The 17,500-nt window shown below is 40.9% G+C and overlaps 2 protein-coding genes across 2 annotated transcripts in view; one reads left to right on the top strand and one right to left on the bottom strand.

The window, feature by feature from the left end:
- The window catches only part of LOC113804648 (chaoptin), a 148,498-nt gene that overhangs the window by 91,012 nt on the left and 39,986 nt on the right, over positions 1–17,500 (bottom strand). The window lies entirely within an intron of this gene.
- On the top strand, positions 9,105–11,835 carry LOC138866369 (RNA polymerase-associated protein LEO1-like). Its single transcript, XM_070138899.1, has 2 exons — positions 9,105–9,265; positions 11,298–11,835. Exons 1-2 carry the CDS (start codon positions 9,105–9,107, stop codon positions 11,833–11,835), a joined length of 699 nt encoding a protein of 232 aa, XP_069995000.1.

Genomic DNA, 17,500 nt, shown 5'->3' with positions numbered 1-17,500 from the left:
ACGAACCGGTATTTAGAGGAAAAGTGAGAACATTGTACGAACGTGATATAATTGCATTGTTGACTTAGCCTTGTGTTTAAATGCCTGCCTTTTCTTTGCCACAAAATGTCTGCTTTTGACAGATTTTTTCTTACGCTAAAATAGAAACATTTTTTTTTTATCATTTCAACTGACGCCATCATCATTTCAGTTATCATTATCAGTATAATTTCCAATTCAAATTTCAGCATCTTTATTTATAATTTAATGAACCTTGTTTAAACCATCACTATCATCACTATCAATGTAATTTTTATCTTCTAACTCATCGTAATCAAGAGGGCGTAATTTTCGTTAATCAATCAATCACAATCAACATTTTTTAACCATAAACAGTACCATATCAATTAAATCATGGCCGTCAATGTAATTCGCATCATCCTAACAATCATTATTAACACTATCAATTCTCCTATCAGCATCGTCATTATCAACCCTGTCATTTCTCCTATCACCATCATCATTATCAACCCTATCATTTCTCCTATCACCATCATCATTATCAACCCTATCATTTCTCCTATCACCATCATCATTATCAACCCTATCATTTCTCCTATCACCATCATCATTATCAACCCTATCATTTCTCCTATCAGCATCGTCATTATCAACCCCATCAATTCTATTATCACCATCGTCATTATCAACCCTATCATTTCTCCTATCACCATCGTCATTATCAACCCTGTCATTTCTCCTATCACCATCATCATTATCAACCCTATCATTTCTCCTATCACCATCATCATTATTAACCCCATCAATTCTCCTATCATCCTCGCCATCAACATTCCATCATCTTCACCTCCGTCATTATCTCTCTTACCATGTTTTTTTTTTCGCCATCGCCTTCTCTCCAAGCTTCATCGATATCATCTATTAACTATCTACACTTATTATTTCTATCTACCATCGTCGCCATCAATATCATTTTTATCAACTTAATCCTCACCATTACTTTTCTAACCATTCTCTTCGGCATCATCTTTCTAACTATCCTCGTCATCATTATTATCTTTCTAACCACCCTCTTCATCATCATCATCATCTTTCTAACCACCCTCTTCATCATCATTATCTTTCTAACCTTCCTCTTCGTTATCTTCAAATTAAGAAAATTTCCTTGCCTTTTTTTTTTACCTTTCGAAGTCTCCTTTCTTTTTCATGACAATATTCTTCATCTCATATTTATTCTTGATCTTCAGACCACAATGAATAAAAATGTGGGGATTGATTTTCTTTTCGGTATCTCGGTCTTCCCCTTTTCTCTCCTAGAACGGAAAGCGAGAGAGAGAGAGAGAGAGAGAGAGAGAGAGAAAGAAAGGAAGAAAGAAAGAAAGAAAGAAAGAAAGAAAGAAAGAAAGAAAGAAAGAAAGAAAGAAAGAAAGAAAGAAAGAGAGAGACCAAGAGCCAATGAAAATATAAAAACACACAAGACCATTAAAGCCCAAACGAGATCCATAAAAGTACTACACACAAAGTACAGCGCAGAAGCTGTTGTCGGACCAGGATGAAGGGAAAGCCAGCAAACATCAATAAAAAAGGAAGAGAGATAGAGGGAGGAGTGGGAGGAGGAAGGTGAAAAGGTGACAAAAACCCGATACTGGAATGATCGCAAAAACTGGGTTTTGTTTTGCGCGGTTCATGTAGAGAGTATAAATGCCTATTTTTGTGCATTGGGATCAGTGCTCTCTCTTCTCTCTATCTCCCTTTCTTCATTTCTCCTCTCTCCTCTCTCTTCTTCTTTTTCTCTTTTCTTTCTTCTTATCTCCAAGATAAAGACACGTATATGGATAAAAGTATTTAAATGTTTTCAAAACATACCACGGAGATTGGAACTAAAGAGAAAGGGCAAGAATTTGATGTATGTATGAGTAGTAGGGGCGGGGAAATTTTACATAACTAAATATACAGTGTGTGTGTGTGTGTGTGTGTGTGTGTGTGTGTGTGTGTGTGTGTGTGTGTGTGTGTGTGTGTGTGTGTGTGTGTGTGTGTGTGTGTGTGTGTGGCATATATATACATATATACATACATCTATATATATACATACACATATATATACAAACATGTATATATACACTATATATATATATATATATATATATATATATATATATATATATATTATAATGACGCGAAACAAAAAGCGAATACATATCGCCTGTACTCAACAGAACAAAAAAGAGATAGAGTGCAGACGCGTGTTAATGGAGGTGTGTTGGTTTTTATCAAGTGTTTCTCGCTTTTTATCTTCCTTTGTCTGTCTGCCAACAAGACGTTTGACTTGAACGAACGCATCAAAACAATGTATGTTTTTTTTTTCCTTGCTTGTTTTCTTTTTGTCCAGGGAGAGATGTGCGTTTCTACTCCTCCCCCCCCCCCTCTTTCTCTCTCATATATATTTTCATATGTGAAAAACATAAGTATAAATACATGCATACACACACACACACACACACACACACATATGTATATGTATAAATATATGCACACGCACACACACACACAACACACACACATATATGTATAAATATGTGTGTGCGCACACACACACACACACATATATATGTATATATATAATCCCTCTCCAGATCTTTATCCCTGTTAACCTTTTTTCCGTCCTAATACCACTCCCAGCTACCAGATAATGATTCACACCACAAATACTTGTTTTAGGGTGTATTAAGCCATGCAAGTGGCATAAGAAGCAGAAATTATTGCTCTCGATATGATTCACATACCAGGCACTCCAGCAACCCTTCCATCGGCTTTTAGGTATCTATCATATACTTTTTCTAAGCGTAAAGGGTTATTAATTGAAAAGAAGGGATATAAAAATGTCTCATATGCCATGTACGCTTTACTAAATGTGAAAATATTGAATGAGAGATTTCGATAGGACCAAAGTTTCTTATATGAAGCACAGGCATACAAAATGAATTCAGAAAATCGTGTACATAGATAAAGATAAAAGATAATGATAAGAAAATAAAACATTTCGAGAAAAAACAAAACAAAAACCATAAACAAGACAACAGAAGACCCTTCTTTTTAAAAACAAGATCACAGCAAACATAAGCCATAAACAAGACAACAGAAGACCCTTCTTTTTAAAAAAACAAGATCACAGCAAAACATAACCATAAACAAAACTTGAAAAAAAAAAAAATTGCCAGCAGACATCCGGATTCCTCCCGCCTACCAATCTAGACAAAGAGCAACCGCTCGACAAGACACGTTGAAGTGAAAATATCCCGGCGTTCGGCTACGTCACGCAGGCAGTATCCGCGGATTCATGTCTGCAAAAACTGGCTCTGTGCGGTGGAGGCAAAGCGGGAGGCCTTTGTTTAGCGGCTTCGAAATCCGCGGGAAATCTTCTTCTGCATTTTCTTTCAACGAGAAAGAAAATGGGAGAGCTTGACAATAGGGATAATATAATGAAAAAGGGAAGACGTAAAATAGATATAAGAATGAAAAATAATCTCGGAAGGCCGGACAGAGAGAAATAACAGGCAAAACGAAGGTGAAAATGTAGGACGATGTTGCTTAGGGGGGGGGGGGGAACAGCCAACATGGCCCCCGTGCAAGACTTGTTTCTCCAGGGATGATTTGAGGCGACTGTCGCACTTTGCACATTTCCTCACGAACACACCTGTGTGCTTGCGGGCGTGCGCTCATTTTTACGTATATGGATGTGTCCAAGGTTATAGTTATTGAGTGTGTGTGTGTGTGTGTGTGTGTGTGTGTGTGTGTGTGTGTGTGTGTGTGTGTGTGTGTGTGTGTGTGTGTGTGTGTGTGTGTGTGTGTGTGTGTGTATCTGTCTACTGTTATTAAAACTGACCTCAATTTTTGTCACTATCACTGATTTTTATATTGTCATGATCTATAATATTACAATCCAAGTTTATGACACCAATTTTCTCCGTCTGATGACCTGCTGCACCATGACTAAAAATCTGAAAAAATAGAAAAAATCTGAAATGAAAAAAAGGAAGAGGACGGATTCACATCAGCAGACAGCGAGAAGGATGGGCTTTTATGCAAATACCCGCATTGTTTAAGTGCCACTCCATTTTGTTCAATGTATTCACAAGCCTCATAATGCTGTTATCCACCTTCTCCCACTCCCCCTCTCCCCCTTCCTACTCCAACCAAACCCTCCCACTCTCCACATTTTCCCACCCAATCTCATGCCTCCCGCCCCCTGTCTTCCCTCCCTTTCCTTTCCCTTTCCTTACCTTCCCTTCCCCTGCCTTTCCTCCCCTTCCCTTTCCTTTCCTTTCCTTTCCTTTCCTTTCCTTTCCTTCCCTCCCCTTCCCCTCCCTTCCCTTCCCTTCCCTTCCCTTCCCTTCCCTCCCCTCCCCTCCCCTCCCCTCCCCTCCCCTCCCCTCCCTTCCCCTCCCCTTCCCTTCCCTTCCACTCCCCTCCCTTCCCTTCCCTCCCCTTCCATTTTACCTCATAACCCCCCACCCCACTCCCTCCACCCCCACCCCCACCTCTATCAGCAGAATCTATTCATACGAACTCTACTCCAGCGTAACGACTAAACGACTGCCTTTCTTAATGAGGCAATTACTTCATTACGGGAGCTAATTAGCAACACCAAACAGGAACTGGTAGTTTGTTTTCTGCTTATTCTTCTCCTTCCTTTATCTCTTTATCTGTTATCTCATTGACTGATCTTGTGTCTCATTTCGTGTGTCTGTCTGTGTTTGTGTCAGTCTCCAACTAGCTAGCCATTTACCTGTGTTTGTGTGTGTGTGTGTCTGTCTGTTTGTCTGTCCATCTGTCTGTCTCACTCACTTTCACCCTCTTTCCTTTCTTTCCCTACAACTTTCCCCCTCTCCCTCTCTTCCCTCCATCTTCCTTCTTGCCCTCTCTTCTTTCCACTTCCATTTCTCCCTCTTTCTCCTTCCCTCTCATTTCCCCCTCCCACTCTCTTTCTCACCCTCACCTTCACCCTCTCTCTCCTCAAGGGAAAACATTTCAGAAATCCCATTCTATCCTACACTCAATTCACTGGCATTTCCAAACACCACCAGTCATACCAGAACAGAATAATAATAGATTTAATACCCCTCTTTTGAAGAAAAAGAAAATCTTCAAACGTTCGCTGTTTAACTGTTACCACACACACACACACACACACACACACACGCACACACACACACACACACATTCTTTTTTTTCATTGGTTGTATTTTATTTACACATATATATATTTTTTTCATTGGTTCCATTTAATTTATTCGTCTTTTATCACGATTAGATTCATGGCGTTATCGTTATCATCCCTGACTGCCATCCGGATCGTAAATAACCCATCAATAACATTCTATTCAAGACCATTCCGATCGTTGTAAATAGGCAATATCATCGTCATTAAGAGTATCATCATGAGTATTACGAATGACGTTTGTTTCATCCTTATATGGCGTATGAGTTTAAATTGAACAACGAAAACAAGCTGCTTTCTATAATGCAATCGGTAAAATGAAGAACAAAAATTAAGCTCTGTGAACTAGATTGCTTTTGTAATCCTATTTAGTCCGTTTAATTCCATTCACCGATTAATATAGCTGCTCTAATCTGGTGTATCGAATTTTCTCTTAATTTTCTCGTATTCTATTTCAATCTTATTTTTATCCGCAGAGTGTTTTGAAGAACATGCACTCTTTCTACTCTTCTTTGAAAGCGTTCTTCTCCCCCCTCCTTCTCTCTCCTTCCCACCCTCTCTCTCTCTGTCTCAGTCTCTCCCTCTGTCTCAATCTCTCCCTCTCCTTTTCTCTCTCCCTCTGTCTCTGTCTCACTCACTCTCTCATCTCTCTCCCATTGTCTTTTTCTTTTTCATCAATAAAATAGTGCATGAAAGGATAGAATAGACAAACACGTTGAAGAAAAGAGGAACAAGAGACAGAACAAAGATAAATACAAAAGAAAGAAAAACGTGTTGCAAGTTAATAGAAGTGCAATAAAGTATGTGATGATGGCAATGCTGGCTGCAAGATGTCCGAACAGCAACCTGTTATCAGACCCCAAAATTGTCATCAATAATCTGTCATGTATTAAAGACTCATCATTAGCATTCTCTTAATTATGATACCATTATTATCATATTATATTTCGGTTCTGTCGATTCATCGTTCTTCACACAACGAAAACGAATATCAAGATTAATAACATCCAATTGCTTAATTCATAAAAATATAAAACTGAGGGAACCGAGATTAACAAGGAAGAAAAGAGACATAACGGTAATAAAAATGGAAAGAACAGACATGTGCTATTCGGGTGAAAATGCCAATAAATTGCAGAGAAGGAAGATGTTGCAATGAAGGACGGAGGAGAGAAAGAGATGGAAAGAGAGAGATGAGGAAATCACCAAGACACGAACCTGCCAAGTAACTCGTAAAAGCATGTAGGAAATGGGATTCACGAATAACACAGTAATAAAACACACGGAAAGGAGTATAACGTAGAATAATAAAGGAATAATACACACGAAAAGGAGTATAACGTAGAATAATAACACAGGAATAAAACACACGAAAAGGAGTATAACGTAGACCTAACACGCAATACACACAAACACAACACGGGTATACTGCATGGCCGCGACGAACACGTCTAATATCTAATAAACACGAATGACAGATGACAAATAGAAGGGCACAGCACGCGGGACATTTAACACATTTATTTCTTAACCACAATGCAATAGATGTGGCAGACACGAAAATAACACACAGGGACACAACACAAGGAGCATATACTCCGCAATACAGGAATAAAACACAAATATAACACTCAAACGCTTACACTAACACTCAGGATTTACGAATAAAATAACTAACACAACATAAGGGACAAACAATCACACACACACACACACACACACACACACACACACACACACACACACACACACACACACACACACACACACACACACACACACACACACACACACACATCCCCACGACCTAACAATACAAACAATAACAAGAACAGTAACCAAAAGAGGAACCCAACACCTGTCTCCCCGAGTGAGTCACCAACAAAGAAATGACGAACGAATGATGATGAATGAAATACAAGACTGATGATGACGGTGGTGATGACGGTGGTGGTGGTGACGAGCAGCAAAAGTGGAACGAACGCTTTGGAACGTCACTAGCAAGATGGCCGAAGTGATGCCAGGTGATGACATGTGACAACAAGTGATGACATGTGATGACTTCCTTGGTGTATATGAGTGAGGACGTTCGTCTTTGCCTCTATGGTGATAGTGTACATGTAAAAAGTCTACGATGTAAGTATATGTGTATTTTTCTATGTATATATGAATGGGTGAATGAATGAAAGTATATATGCATGTATGTATGCAATGTAAGTATGTATGTATATATATGCATACGTACGTACGTATGCATTGCCTGCACTGTATGTATGCCCGTGTTTGACATGCCTATACATATCACACATCAACGACTGTTACATAGTCAGGGAAGTGTGAAAGAGACAAGAAACCGCAAGTTATTCCCCAGGAAATTGCATATGACATGAGCCGGCACCTGGCGACAAATGTCATAGTTCTGTCATGGCTAATGCCTCCGTGTGTGTGTGTGTGTGTGTGTGTGTGTGTGTGTGTGTGTGTGTGTGTGTGTGTGTGTGTGTGTGTGTGTGTGTGTGTGTGTGTGCGTGCGTGCGTGCGTGTGTGTGTGTGTGTGTGTGTGTGTGTGTGTGTGTGTGTGTGTGTGTGTGTGAGCTTGGGTAAGTGACCATAGGAAGCAATAATAATGTAAAATGTTAATGACGATAATGATAATGATGAGGAACAAGAATAATCATCACAAATAGAGAATACAAAGAAGACAGTTGCTGAAGAAAGATGGAAGAAAAAGAGAGAGACAGGGTGAAAGATAGATAGATAGATAGATAGAGAGAGAGAGAGAGAGAGAGAGAGAGAGAGAGAGAGAGAGAGAGAGAGAGAGAGAGAGAGAGAGAGAGTATAAAAAAAAACGGATGCAAAAAGGTTGTTGGATTAGCCATGGTCTCGAAACGATAAAAAGAGATGGAGTTAATTTATCCATGTAATCAGCTGATCTTGTTTAACTGCGAAAACCTCTTCGAAATCTTTTCTTGAAATGGTTCTCTCTCTCTCTCTCTCTCTCTCTCTCTCTCTCTCTCTCTCTCTCTCTCTCTCTCTCTCTCTCTCTCTCTCTCTCTCTCTCTCTCTCTCTCTCCCCCCCTCTCTCTCTTTCTCTCTCTTTCTCTCTCTCTCTCTCTCTCTCTCTCTCTCTCTCTCTCTCTCTCTCTCTCTCTCTCTCTCTCTCTCCCTCTCTCCCTCTCTCCCTCTCTCGCACACACACACACCTGGTACAAACACACACACGCATACACGCACACACCTTTTGTCACCTGTCACTCAGCCCTCTCCTCCCTTCTTTTCACCTCTTCCTTTCTTCACCCTTTTCACCTCCCAATCTTCCGCCACCCTCCCCCACCCCCTTACAGCTCCACTTTTCATCCCCACCCCCTTCCCATCACCCCCTCCCTCCCCCCCAAAGTTCTACCACCCCTCGGTTCAACAACGACGATGAAGACGAAGACGACCATAACAACGAAGACGATGACGACCATAACGACTATGTAGACGATGAAGACCACAACAACGACGGTGAAGATGATGACGACCATAACGACGATGAAGATGACCATAACAACGACGATGAAAACGATGACGACCACAACCACAACGACGATGACGACCATAACAGCAACGATGACGACCATAACCGACGATGACGACCATAACCGACGATGACGACCATAACCGACGATGACGACCACAACGACGATGACGACCATAACAACGACGAAGACGATGACGACCACAACGACGATGACGACCATAACAACGACGAAGACGATGACGACCACAACGACGATGACGACCATAACAACGACGAAGACGATGACGACCACAACGACGATGACGACCATAACAACGACGAAGACGATGACGACCACAACCGACGATGACGACCATAACAGCGACGATGACGACCATAACAACGACGAAGACGATGACGACCACAACGACGATGACGACCACAACGACGACGACCATAACAACGACGACGATGACGAAGAACAAACGACGACGACGACGACGACGACGCGTAAGTCCCACCAAAGTCGTCCGCGAAGTTAACGAACTGTGCGGAACCAGACCGGGTTACATCGACCCTCGCGAAATGCGCCCCGTCATGGCGTCGCAAATCACGCCCGCAGAGATAACAACACGCGGCTTGATGAGGAGGCGGAGGGGGGAGTGGCGAGGTAGAGGGGGGGGAGGCGTGGCGGGGTAGAGGGGGAGGTGGCGGAGGCGTGAGGGGGGTAGAGGGGAGGGGGGAGGTGGCGGAGGGCGTGGTGGGTTAGGGAGGGCAGAGGGGGAGGTGGAAAGGGGTAGAGGGGGAGGTGGGGTAGGGCGTGACGGGGTAGAGGGGAGGTGGGGAGGTCGTAAAGGGGTAGAGGGGGAGGTGGGGGAGGGCGTGACGGGGTAGAGGTGGTGGTGGGGGAGGTAGTAAAGGGTAGAGGGGGGAGGTGGGGAGGGCGTGACGGGGTAGAGGGGGAGGTGGAGTAGGGCGTGAGGGGGTAGAGGGGGAGGTGGTGGAGGGCGTAAAGGGGTAGAGGGGAGGTGGGGCGTGGCGGGGGTAGAGGGGGAGGTGGCGGAGGGCGGGGTAGAGGGGGAGGTGGGGTAGGTCGTAAAAGGGTAGAGGGGGTGGGTGGGGGAGGTCGTAATTGACGGTAGAGGGGGAGGTGGGGGAGGGCGTAAAGAGGGGGAGTGTGATGCGATGGAGGGGGGAGGGGTGATGGGCTGGAGGGGGAGCGGTATTGGGCTGGAGGGGGGAGGAGTGATGTGGATGGGAGGGGGAGGGGTAGAGGTAGAGGGGACGGGAAAGATGGGAAATGGGGGGTAGAGGAAAGGGATGTAGGAGTTATAAGGTACGGAATAAATGTGGGAGTAGAGGATGGGTGAACGTGTGTGTGGGGGGGGGGGGGAGGTAAATGTGGGTATAGGGTGCTGGGAGATGGGGTTGTAAGGGGGTGGGGGATGGGAAGGATGCGTGAGAGAGAGAGAGAGAGAGAGAGAGAGAGAGAGAGAGAGAGAGAGAGAGAGAGAGAGAGAGAGAGAGAGAGAGAGAGAGAGAGAGAGAGAGAGAGAGAGAGAGAGAGAGAGAGAGAGAGAGAGAGAGAGAGAGAGAGAGAGAGAGAGAGAGAGAGAGAGAGAGAGAGAGAGAGAGAGAGAGAGAGAGAGAGAGAGAGAGAGAGAGAGAGAGAGAGAGAGAGAGAGAGAGAGAGAGAGAGAGAGAGAGAGAGAGAGAGAGAGAGAGAGAGAGAGAGAGAGAGAGAGAGAGAGAGAGAGAGAGAGAGAGAGAGACAGAGACAGAGGAGGGAGCACCAAGACAAGCGTCAAACTGTACAAAAGAAAGAAAGACATCCATAGAATAAAAACAGACTCAGAGAAAAAAAGACAATGCACATGAGTGAGAAAAAAGCGAGAGTGTCTGTGCGTTTGTCTGCGCAAACACCAAGAGATCGTGAGCGAAAAAGGGAGTGTGAATGGAAGACGAAAGAAAGGGAGAGCGAACAGAGTGTGAGAACGGACGTGGAGGAAACAGGATGACAAGAGGAAAACACGGCAAGGGTGAGAGAGTAATAATAACAATGATGATGATAGTATTAGTAACAACGACGACAACAACAATAATGAAGATCATGATGATTAATGATAATGATGATAATGACGATTGATGATGATTAAGATGATGTTAATGTTGATGAAGATGATAATCAAGTATGATAATAATTGTTAAAAGGGGGAGGGCGGATATGAAAGAAAATAAAATAATAATGGGGAAACTGGATAAAAAGAAAAGGATGGAAAAATGGAAATGAATGAAAAATAAGAGAAAAGGCGAAGAGGAAATGAAAAGGAGAATTCCAACAATCAGAAGCTTAAGTAAAAATGGAGGAAATGAAGAAATTAAAGGAATTGAAAGAAGGAAAATCGAGACACTTTTCTCACACGTTTAATTGTATTTTTCCGTGATTCCGCACTTTATCATTATATGTTCTATTTATTTTTTATATCATATTCTCCCTTCATTGTTTTATCTAGTAGGAGAAAGAAAAATTCTAAACATCCCAAATCGAAATAAATAAACAAGTTAAGATTAATAAAATAGGATAGAAGACGATGACGACCATAAGAACAATGAAGATGACGACCATAAGAACAATGAAGATGACGACCATAAGAACAATGAAGATGACGACCATAAGAACAATGAAGATGACGACCATAAGAACAATGAAGATGACGACCATAAGAACAATGAAGATGACGACCATAAGAACAATGAAGATGACGACCATAAGAACATTGAAGATGACGACCATAAGAACAATGAAGTTGACGACCATAAGAACAATGAAGATGACGACCATAAGAACAATGAAGATGACGACCATAAGAACAATGAAGATGACGACCATAAGAACAATGAAGATGACGACCATAAGAACAATGAAGATGACGACCATAAGAACAATGAAGATGACGACCATAAGAACAATGAAGATGACGACCATAAGAACAATGAAGATGACGACCATAAGAACAATGAAGATGACGACCATAACAACGACGATGAAGACGATGACGACCATAACAACGACGACGAAGACGATCAAAGAACGAAAGACCATTATTCAAGTGCATAGTCCATAGCATTTCGGATCAAAATTACTATCCTCTCTTCGGGTAAATAAACCGAAATTATACAGACGACTGAGAAATGTATCCTCTCTGTTTCGTTTCCTTATGAAAAAAAAAATCGCTGAGGAAAAAATGAGTATTATTATTTCATGAAACGTTTGCTTTCGTGAAATAAAAATAGTTTCATGCGCTGAGGAAAAAATGAGTATTCTTATTTCATGAAACGTTTGCTTTCGAATGTCTAATATCCTCTTTTTATATCTATTTTATTATATTCTTCAATTTCTTGAATCTTCTAATTTAGTACTGTAAATATCCTCTTTTTATATTAATTTCAAGTCTATATTTCTAGTTTCTTGAAACGTCTATTTCCAAACTTTAAATATCCTCTTAATATAAATATCTTTTTCATTTCTATTTCTAACATCACAATTCCAACATTCAATATCATGTTTATACACCAGATCAAGTGTGGAAAGTGTGTGCTGCAGGACATTACGTAAATATCTGTCTATTCGTGAGAGAAATTAAACCGTCCATCAATTCAAATTTGTTATTGTAGTAAATGTACGAAATACGTGTCAACAGAGGACTTAATCACCCTACAGAGAGGACATCCTTAATTGTAACCTTCATCCTAGTTCCTCATTCCCTTCCTACGCCGTTCTTCGCCGCGGGTTTTGTGAGTGACGGAATCATGCCGTGAAGCCTTGACAGGGGGACAGGCAGGGCGTCGAGGCAGGGGGACAGACCGGCACAAGCGGATAGACCAGTTTCCCTTGTCCTCCTCCCTTCCCTAACTCCCCCATCCCTCCCTCCCTCCTTCGCCCCCGCTATCTCCTCCACCCCTATGCCTCCTAGCTCACCTTCCTCTCTGACTCCTCCTCTCCTTTGTTCCTGTGCCTGCTCCTACTCTTTTTTTTCTCTTAACTTTTCAACTACTTCTTGAACTAAAAATCTTTTCCTTTATCTTCTTTCTTCTTAGTCTTCTTGTCCCTCTCAATCCCTATTCTCCCCCTTCTGCTCTTCCTCCATTCCTCTTATTCATATGATCTACCCCCCCCCCCCCGTCCCCCCTCCTTCTCCCTCCTCCATCTCCTCCCCCACCCTCCCCATCCTCCACCTCCCCCTTCCCCTCCCTCCCCTTCTCCCTCCCACCCTCCTTCACCCTTCCCTCTGTCATGTTCACCTTGGATCCTAACGCTACCCAACCCACACTCTTCTCTGAACATACGACACCTTTGCTTACCTTCTGCACAGAATAAAAGACCCGTTCGTGACAAAGAGCAAAACGTCCTTTCAATCTATGCACTGGTCTATTTATCCATTATAATGTCGATCACTCAAAGTAAGGTCAATAATGTATTCTGAAACAACACGATCATTGTCTGAAGTAAAAGAAAAACCAAAGATAAAACTAGCAAGAACACTGGTGACCTTTACAATCGCCTTCTCGATACTTGTTCAACCCAATGGCGCGGAAGGAACGCCTACTGCAAGATATAACTTCAGATATTGCTAAGCCTTTCAGTTTAGTTTGAGGATCCAAACGCATATGCACACACGCGGAAACATATACACACGTATAAAGGTAGGTAGGTAGATGTAGAGAGAGAGAGAGAGAGAGAGAGAGAGAGAGAGAGAGAGAGAGAGAACAAATCAAAAGTATTTATACAGTTATATATATTAAATATCTCCAATTCTCTCTCTCTCTCTCTCTCTCTCTCTCTCTCTCTCTCTCTCTCTCTCTCTCATTCTCCACCATTTTCATCTCCCAATTTCCCCTTACTAACATTCCATACCATTTTTTACAATCATTATTACTTTTGATATTAGTATTAGTAAAAAAATAAAAAAATAAAAAAAAAACGGCTATGCTTACGAAAATAACAATATCAAGAATAAAGACGAGACTCAGATTCAGAATAATAAGGATAAGACTAAGAAAACTAAGAGTCAGAAGAAGAAAAGGAAAAAGAATGAGAAAAATAAGAATGAAAATATAACAAAAAATATATACAAGAGCAAGAACCAGAATCAGAAAAGGAACACCCACACGAATAAGAATACAAACGAAAATAAGAACAAGAATAAAGTAAGAATGCGAACGAAAATAAGACCAAAAACAAAAACATAATAAGAATACGAACGAACATAAGAAAAAAAGAACAATAAAAATACGAACGAAAATATGAACAAGAACAGAATAAGAGTAAGAACGAAAATGAGAATAAGAACAAGAACAGAATAAGAATACGAACGAAAATATAAACAAGAACAAAAACAGAATAAGAACGAAAATGAGAAATAAACAATAAAAATATGAACAAGAACAAGAACAGAATAAGAATATGAACGAAAAAAGAATAAAAAATCGAACGAAAATATGATCAAGAACAAGAACAAAATAAGAACAAGAATAGAGTAAGACTACAAACGAAAATAAGAAAAATCAAAAACAGAATGAGAGTAAGAACAAACGAAAATAAGACGAAGAACAAGAAGAACAGAGTAAGAACACTTGAAAGGAAATTGAATAGGAGAAGGTGAGCCAAGGAATACCTGAGTCCTATGGTCGTGCTGCCTAAGATCCTGGCCAAGGTTCTCCGCTCCTTGGCTGATCCTGAGCACCTTATTTCCAGTCCTGTGTGGGAGTGCGTGCGGGAGGGAGTGTGGGGGGGAGGGGAGGAGTGTGTGTGTGTGTGTGTGTGTGTGTGTGTGTGTGTGTGTGTGTGTGTGTGTGTGTGTGTGTGTGTGTGTGTGTGTCTGTGTGTAAGTGTGTATGTGTGTATGTATATGTATGTATGTATGTGTGTGTGTATGTGTATGTATATGTATATGTATGTATGTATGTATGTATGTGCGTGTGTGTGTGTGCGTGCGCGTGTGTGTGCTCTCAATCCTTTGATTTTTTTAATGATCATATTCTTTTATTCCCCTTGCCATTTTTCGTTTTGTCTGTCTTGCTATTTAATTTATCAGTATGGTAATAAGTTAGCCTTTCTAACATGTATGCACGATTATAATAAAGTGCTCTTTCATTGCCGTAATCTCGTTCCCGTGACTCTTAGTGTCGAAAGGGTTAGAAAATTGATGGAGAGTAGAAACCAGTAAGGGTAAAAAGGAAAGAAAGAGAGAGAGAGAGAGAGAGAAAGATAGATAGATAGATAGATAGAGAGAGAGAGAGAGAGAGAGAGAGAGAGAGAGAGAGAGAGAGAGAGAGAGAGAGAGAGAGAGAGAAAGAGAGAGAGGGGGGGGGAGTGAAAAGGAAACAGGAAAAGAGAGAGAGAGATAAAAAGAGAGTCTGACTCGGACCATGTGACTGGGACAAAAATTTACAAAAAGATACGAAAAGACAGACAGAAACAACCAGAAAAAAAATAATAAGAGAAAATGAGAAAATCAAGTCACAGAAAAAAGACACATATATAAAACCACTCGAACATGAAACAGCAAACGCAAGACAGAGAAGAGAGAAGACAAGGGGGCAAAGAGAAGCCAAGGAGGGGATGTGCAACACCAGTCAGCACGCGAAGCTGCAACAAAAACATGACGCCTCGACAGAGACCACGAAGGTCGGCGGGAGGCAGCGCAGAAGAAGCAGTTCGCACATGCGCCTTGCCTCTCTCTCTCTCTCTCTCTCTCTCTCTCTCTCTCTCTCTCCTTCCCTCCCTCTCTCTCTCTCCTTCCCTCCCCCTCTCTCTCTCTCTCTCCTTCCCTCCCTCTCTCTCTCAATCTCCTTACCTCCCTCCCTCTCTCTCCTTCCCTCCCTCTCTCTCTCTCCTTCCCTTCCTATCCATCTCCATCTCCCTCCCTCTCCCTCTCTTCCCCTTCCTCTCCATCTCCATCTCCCTCCCTTACTCCCCCTCCCTCTCCCTCTCTCCCCTTCCTTCTCCCCCCCCCTCCCCGACGCACACCTGGAACCCTCGGGCACGCTGCTGTCGGGGCGGGAGACCGGATTAACGGAACCGCCGTCGGGGGAGGAGGCGCGAGACGAGGTGGGGGGGGGGGGGGGGGAAGGATGTGTGATGTATGAGGTGCATCATTTTATATCATTGGTGTTATTGGTTGAGTTGTTGGTGATGGTGGTAAAATATTTTTTGTTTTATTGTTATCATTATTAACATCTTTATCACCATCATTGACATTAGCATTATCGTCATTATCATTATCATAATAATTATCGTCATCGTTACTATTACCACCAATATTATCATTACCATTATCATTATCCTAATTATCTTTACCATTATCATTATCCTAATTATCATTACCATTATCATCATTATCATAATTATCATTACCATTATTATCATTATCCTAGGTATCATCACCATCATAATCATTGGTGTAACCCCTATTATCACTATCAATATAATTATCATTATCGGGTAAACTAATAACTGTAATATTGCCAAACTCGGTCAGCAGGAAAAAACGATTTTTTTCTCTGTACTCAGTATATCTGAATCAGAAGTGAATGATACTGGTATCTGATCCCAACAGAGATAATGAATAACTGACTGACGTGTTATAGATTGATAATTCTGTTTCTGTGATTTTATTAATATAAGCTATCTATTTAGCTGTTTGATTATGTCTCATGCTGAAGATTAAGACAAAATAATGAGCTTACAATAACATATACAGTCTAGTTTAACGGAAAAACCCTTGTTCATCAGTAGTGAATCCTGTTTAATTGTTCAAACACTTATATGTAAACATTTTTACAGCTGTGTTCACTTTCATTTGTTTGTTTGTTCACAATCGTGTGCGTAGCTGTTCATATACACGTATGCTTGCGCTGGTACGACCCGTTGCGAAGATGGAGAAAGAAAACGAAAAAAAAGTAAAAAGAATATGATGAGAAATAATGGAACAAGATGGAACTTCGATTCAGCAGACTATCATTATGGCAGGATTTCTTTTCTTTTGTCATACTCCCATTTTCATTCTCACCCCATTTTTATTTATTCATTTCTTTAAGTTACTGACCTCTCTAGAAGCAACATAACAACAGATGCATTATGGTGACTAGCTACTTTTTTTTCTTTTCTTTTGTAGTCCAACAAAAATGATCCGGAAAAAAAATGTTTTTTTTCTCTATCTTTTTTATCGTTTCTCTTCCATTTCTTCTTGCATTTTTTGTATAAGCAATTCTCTTGGTTATCATTATCAGTCCTGTTACTTTGTTATTATCAATGTTGCTATTTTCGGCCGTATCGCTATAATCATTACTGCTGTTTTTCGCGTCTCACTATCATTATCATTGTTCTTCTACCATTATGATTATCATTGTTATCATTATTATCATCGTTATTGTTATCATTATCATCGTTACTATTATCATTATTATCATCGTTATTGTTATCATTATCTTTATCATCGTTATCATTATTATCATCGTTATTGTTATCATTATTATCATCGTTATTGTTATCATTATTATCATTATTATCATCGTTATTGTTATCATTATTATCATCGTTATTGTTATCATTATCATCATCGTTATTGTTATCATTATCATCATCGTTACTGTTATCATCATTATTATCAATGTTATCATTATTGTTATTACCATTATTGTTATAATTATTACAAGTAGTAAGGGTAGTATCAATACTATCACTATCATTATGGTCAGTATTACTATTATTCCTATCATTA

The sequence above is a fragment of the Penaeus vannamei genome, chromosome 25 (assembly GCF_042767895.1).
Source record: "Penaeus vannamei isolate JL-2024 chromosome 25, ASM4276789v1, whole genome shotgun sequence".
NCBI lineage: Eukaryota > Metazoa > Arthropoda > Malacostraca > Decapoda > Penaeidae > Penaeus > Penaeus vannamei.
The sequence above is the reverse complement of the archived record's forward strand: the minus strand, read 5'-3'. Positions and strand labels throughout refer to the sequence as shown.

What these genes read in the sequence shown, in the direction of transcription:
- LOC138866369 (XM_070138899.1), top strand. Translation starts at nt 9,105, where the DNA reads ATGACGACCATAACAACGACGAAGACGATGACGACCACAACGACGATG. An exon ending in GTCCGCGAAGTTAACGAACT is followed by an intron (nt 9,266 to 11,297) that starts GTGCGGAACCAG and finishes TTAATAAAATAG; the next exon opens with GATAGAAGACGATGACGACC.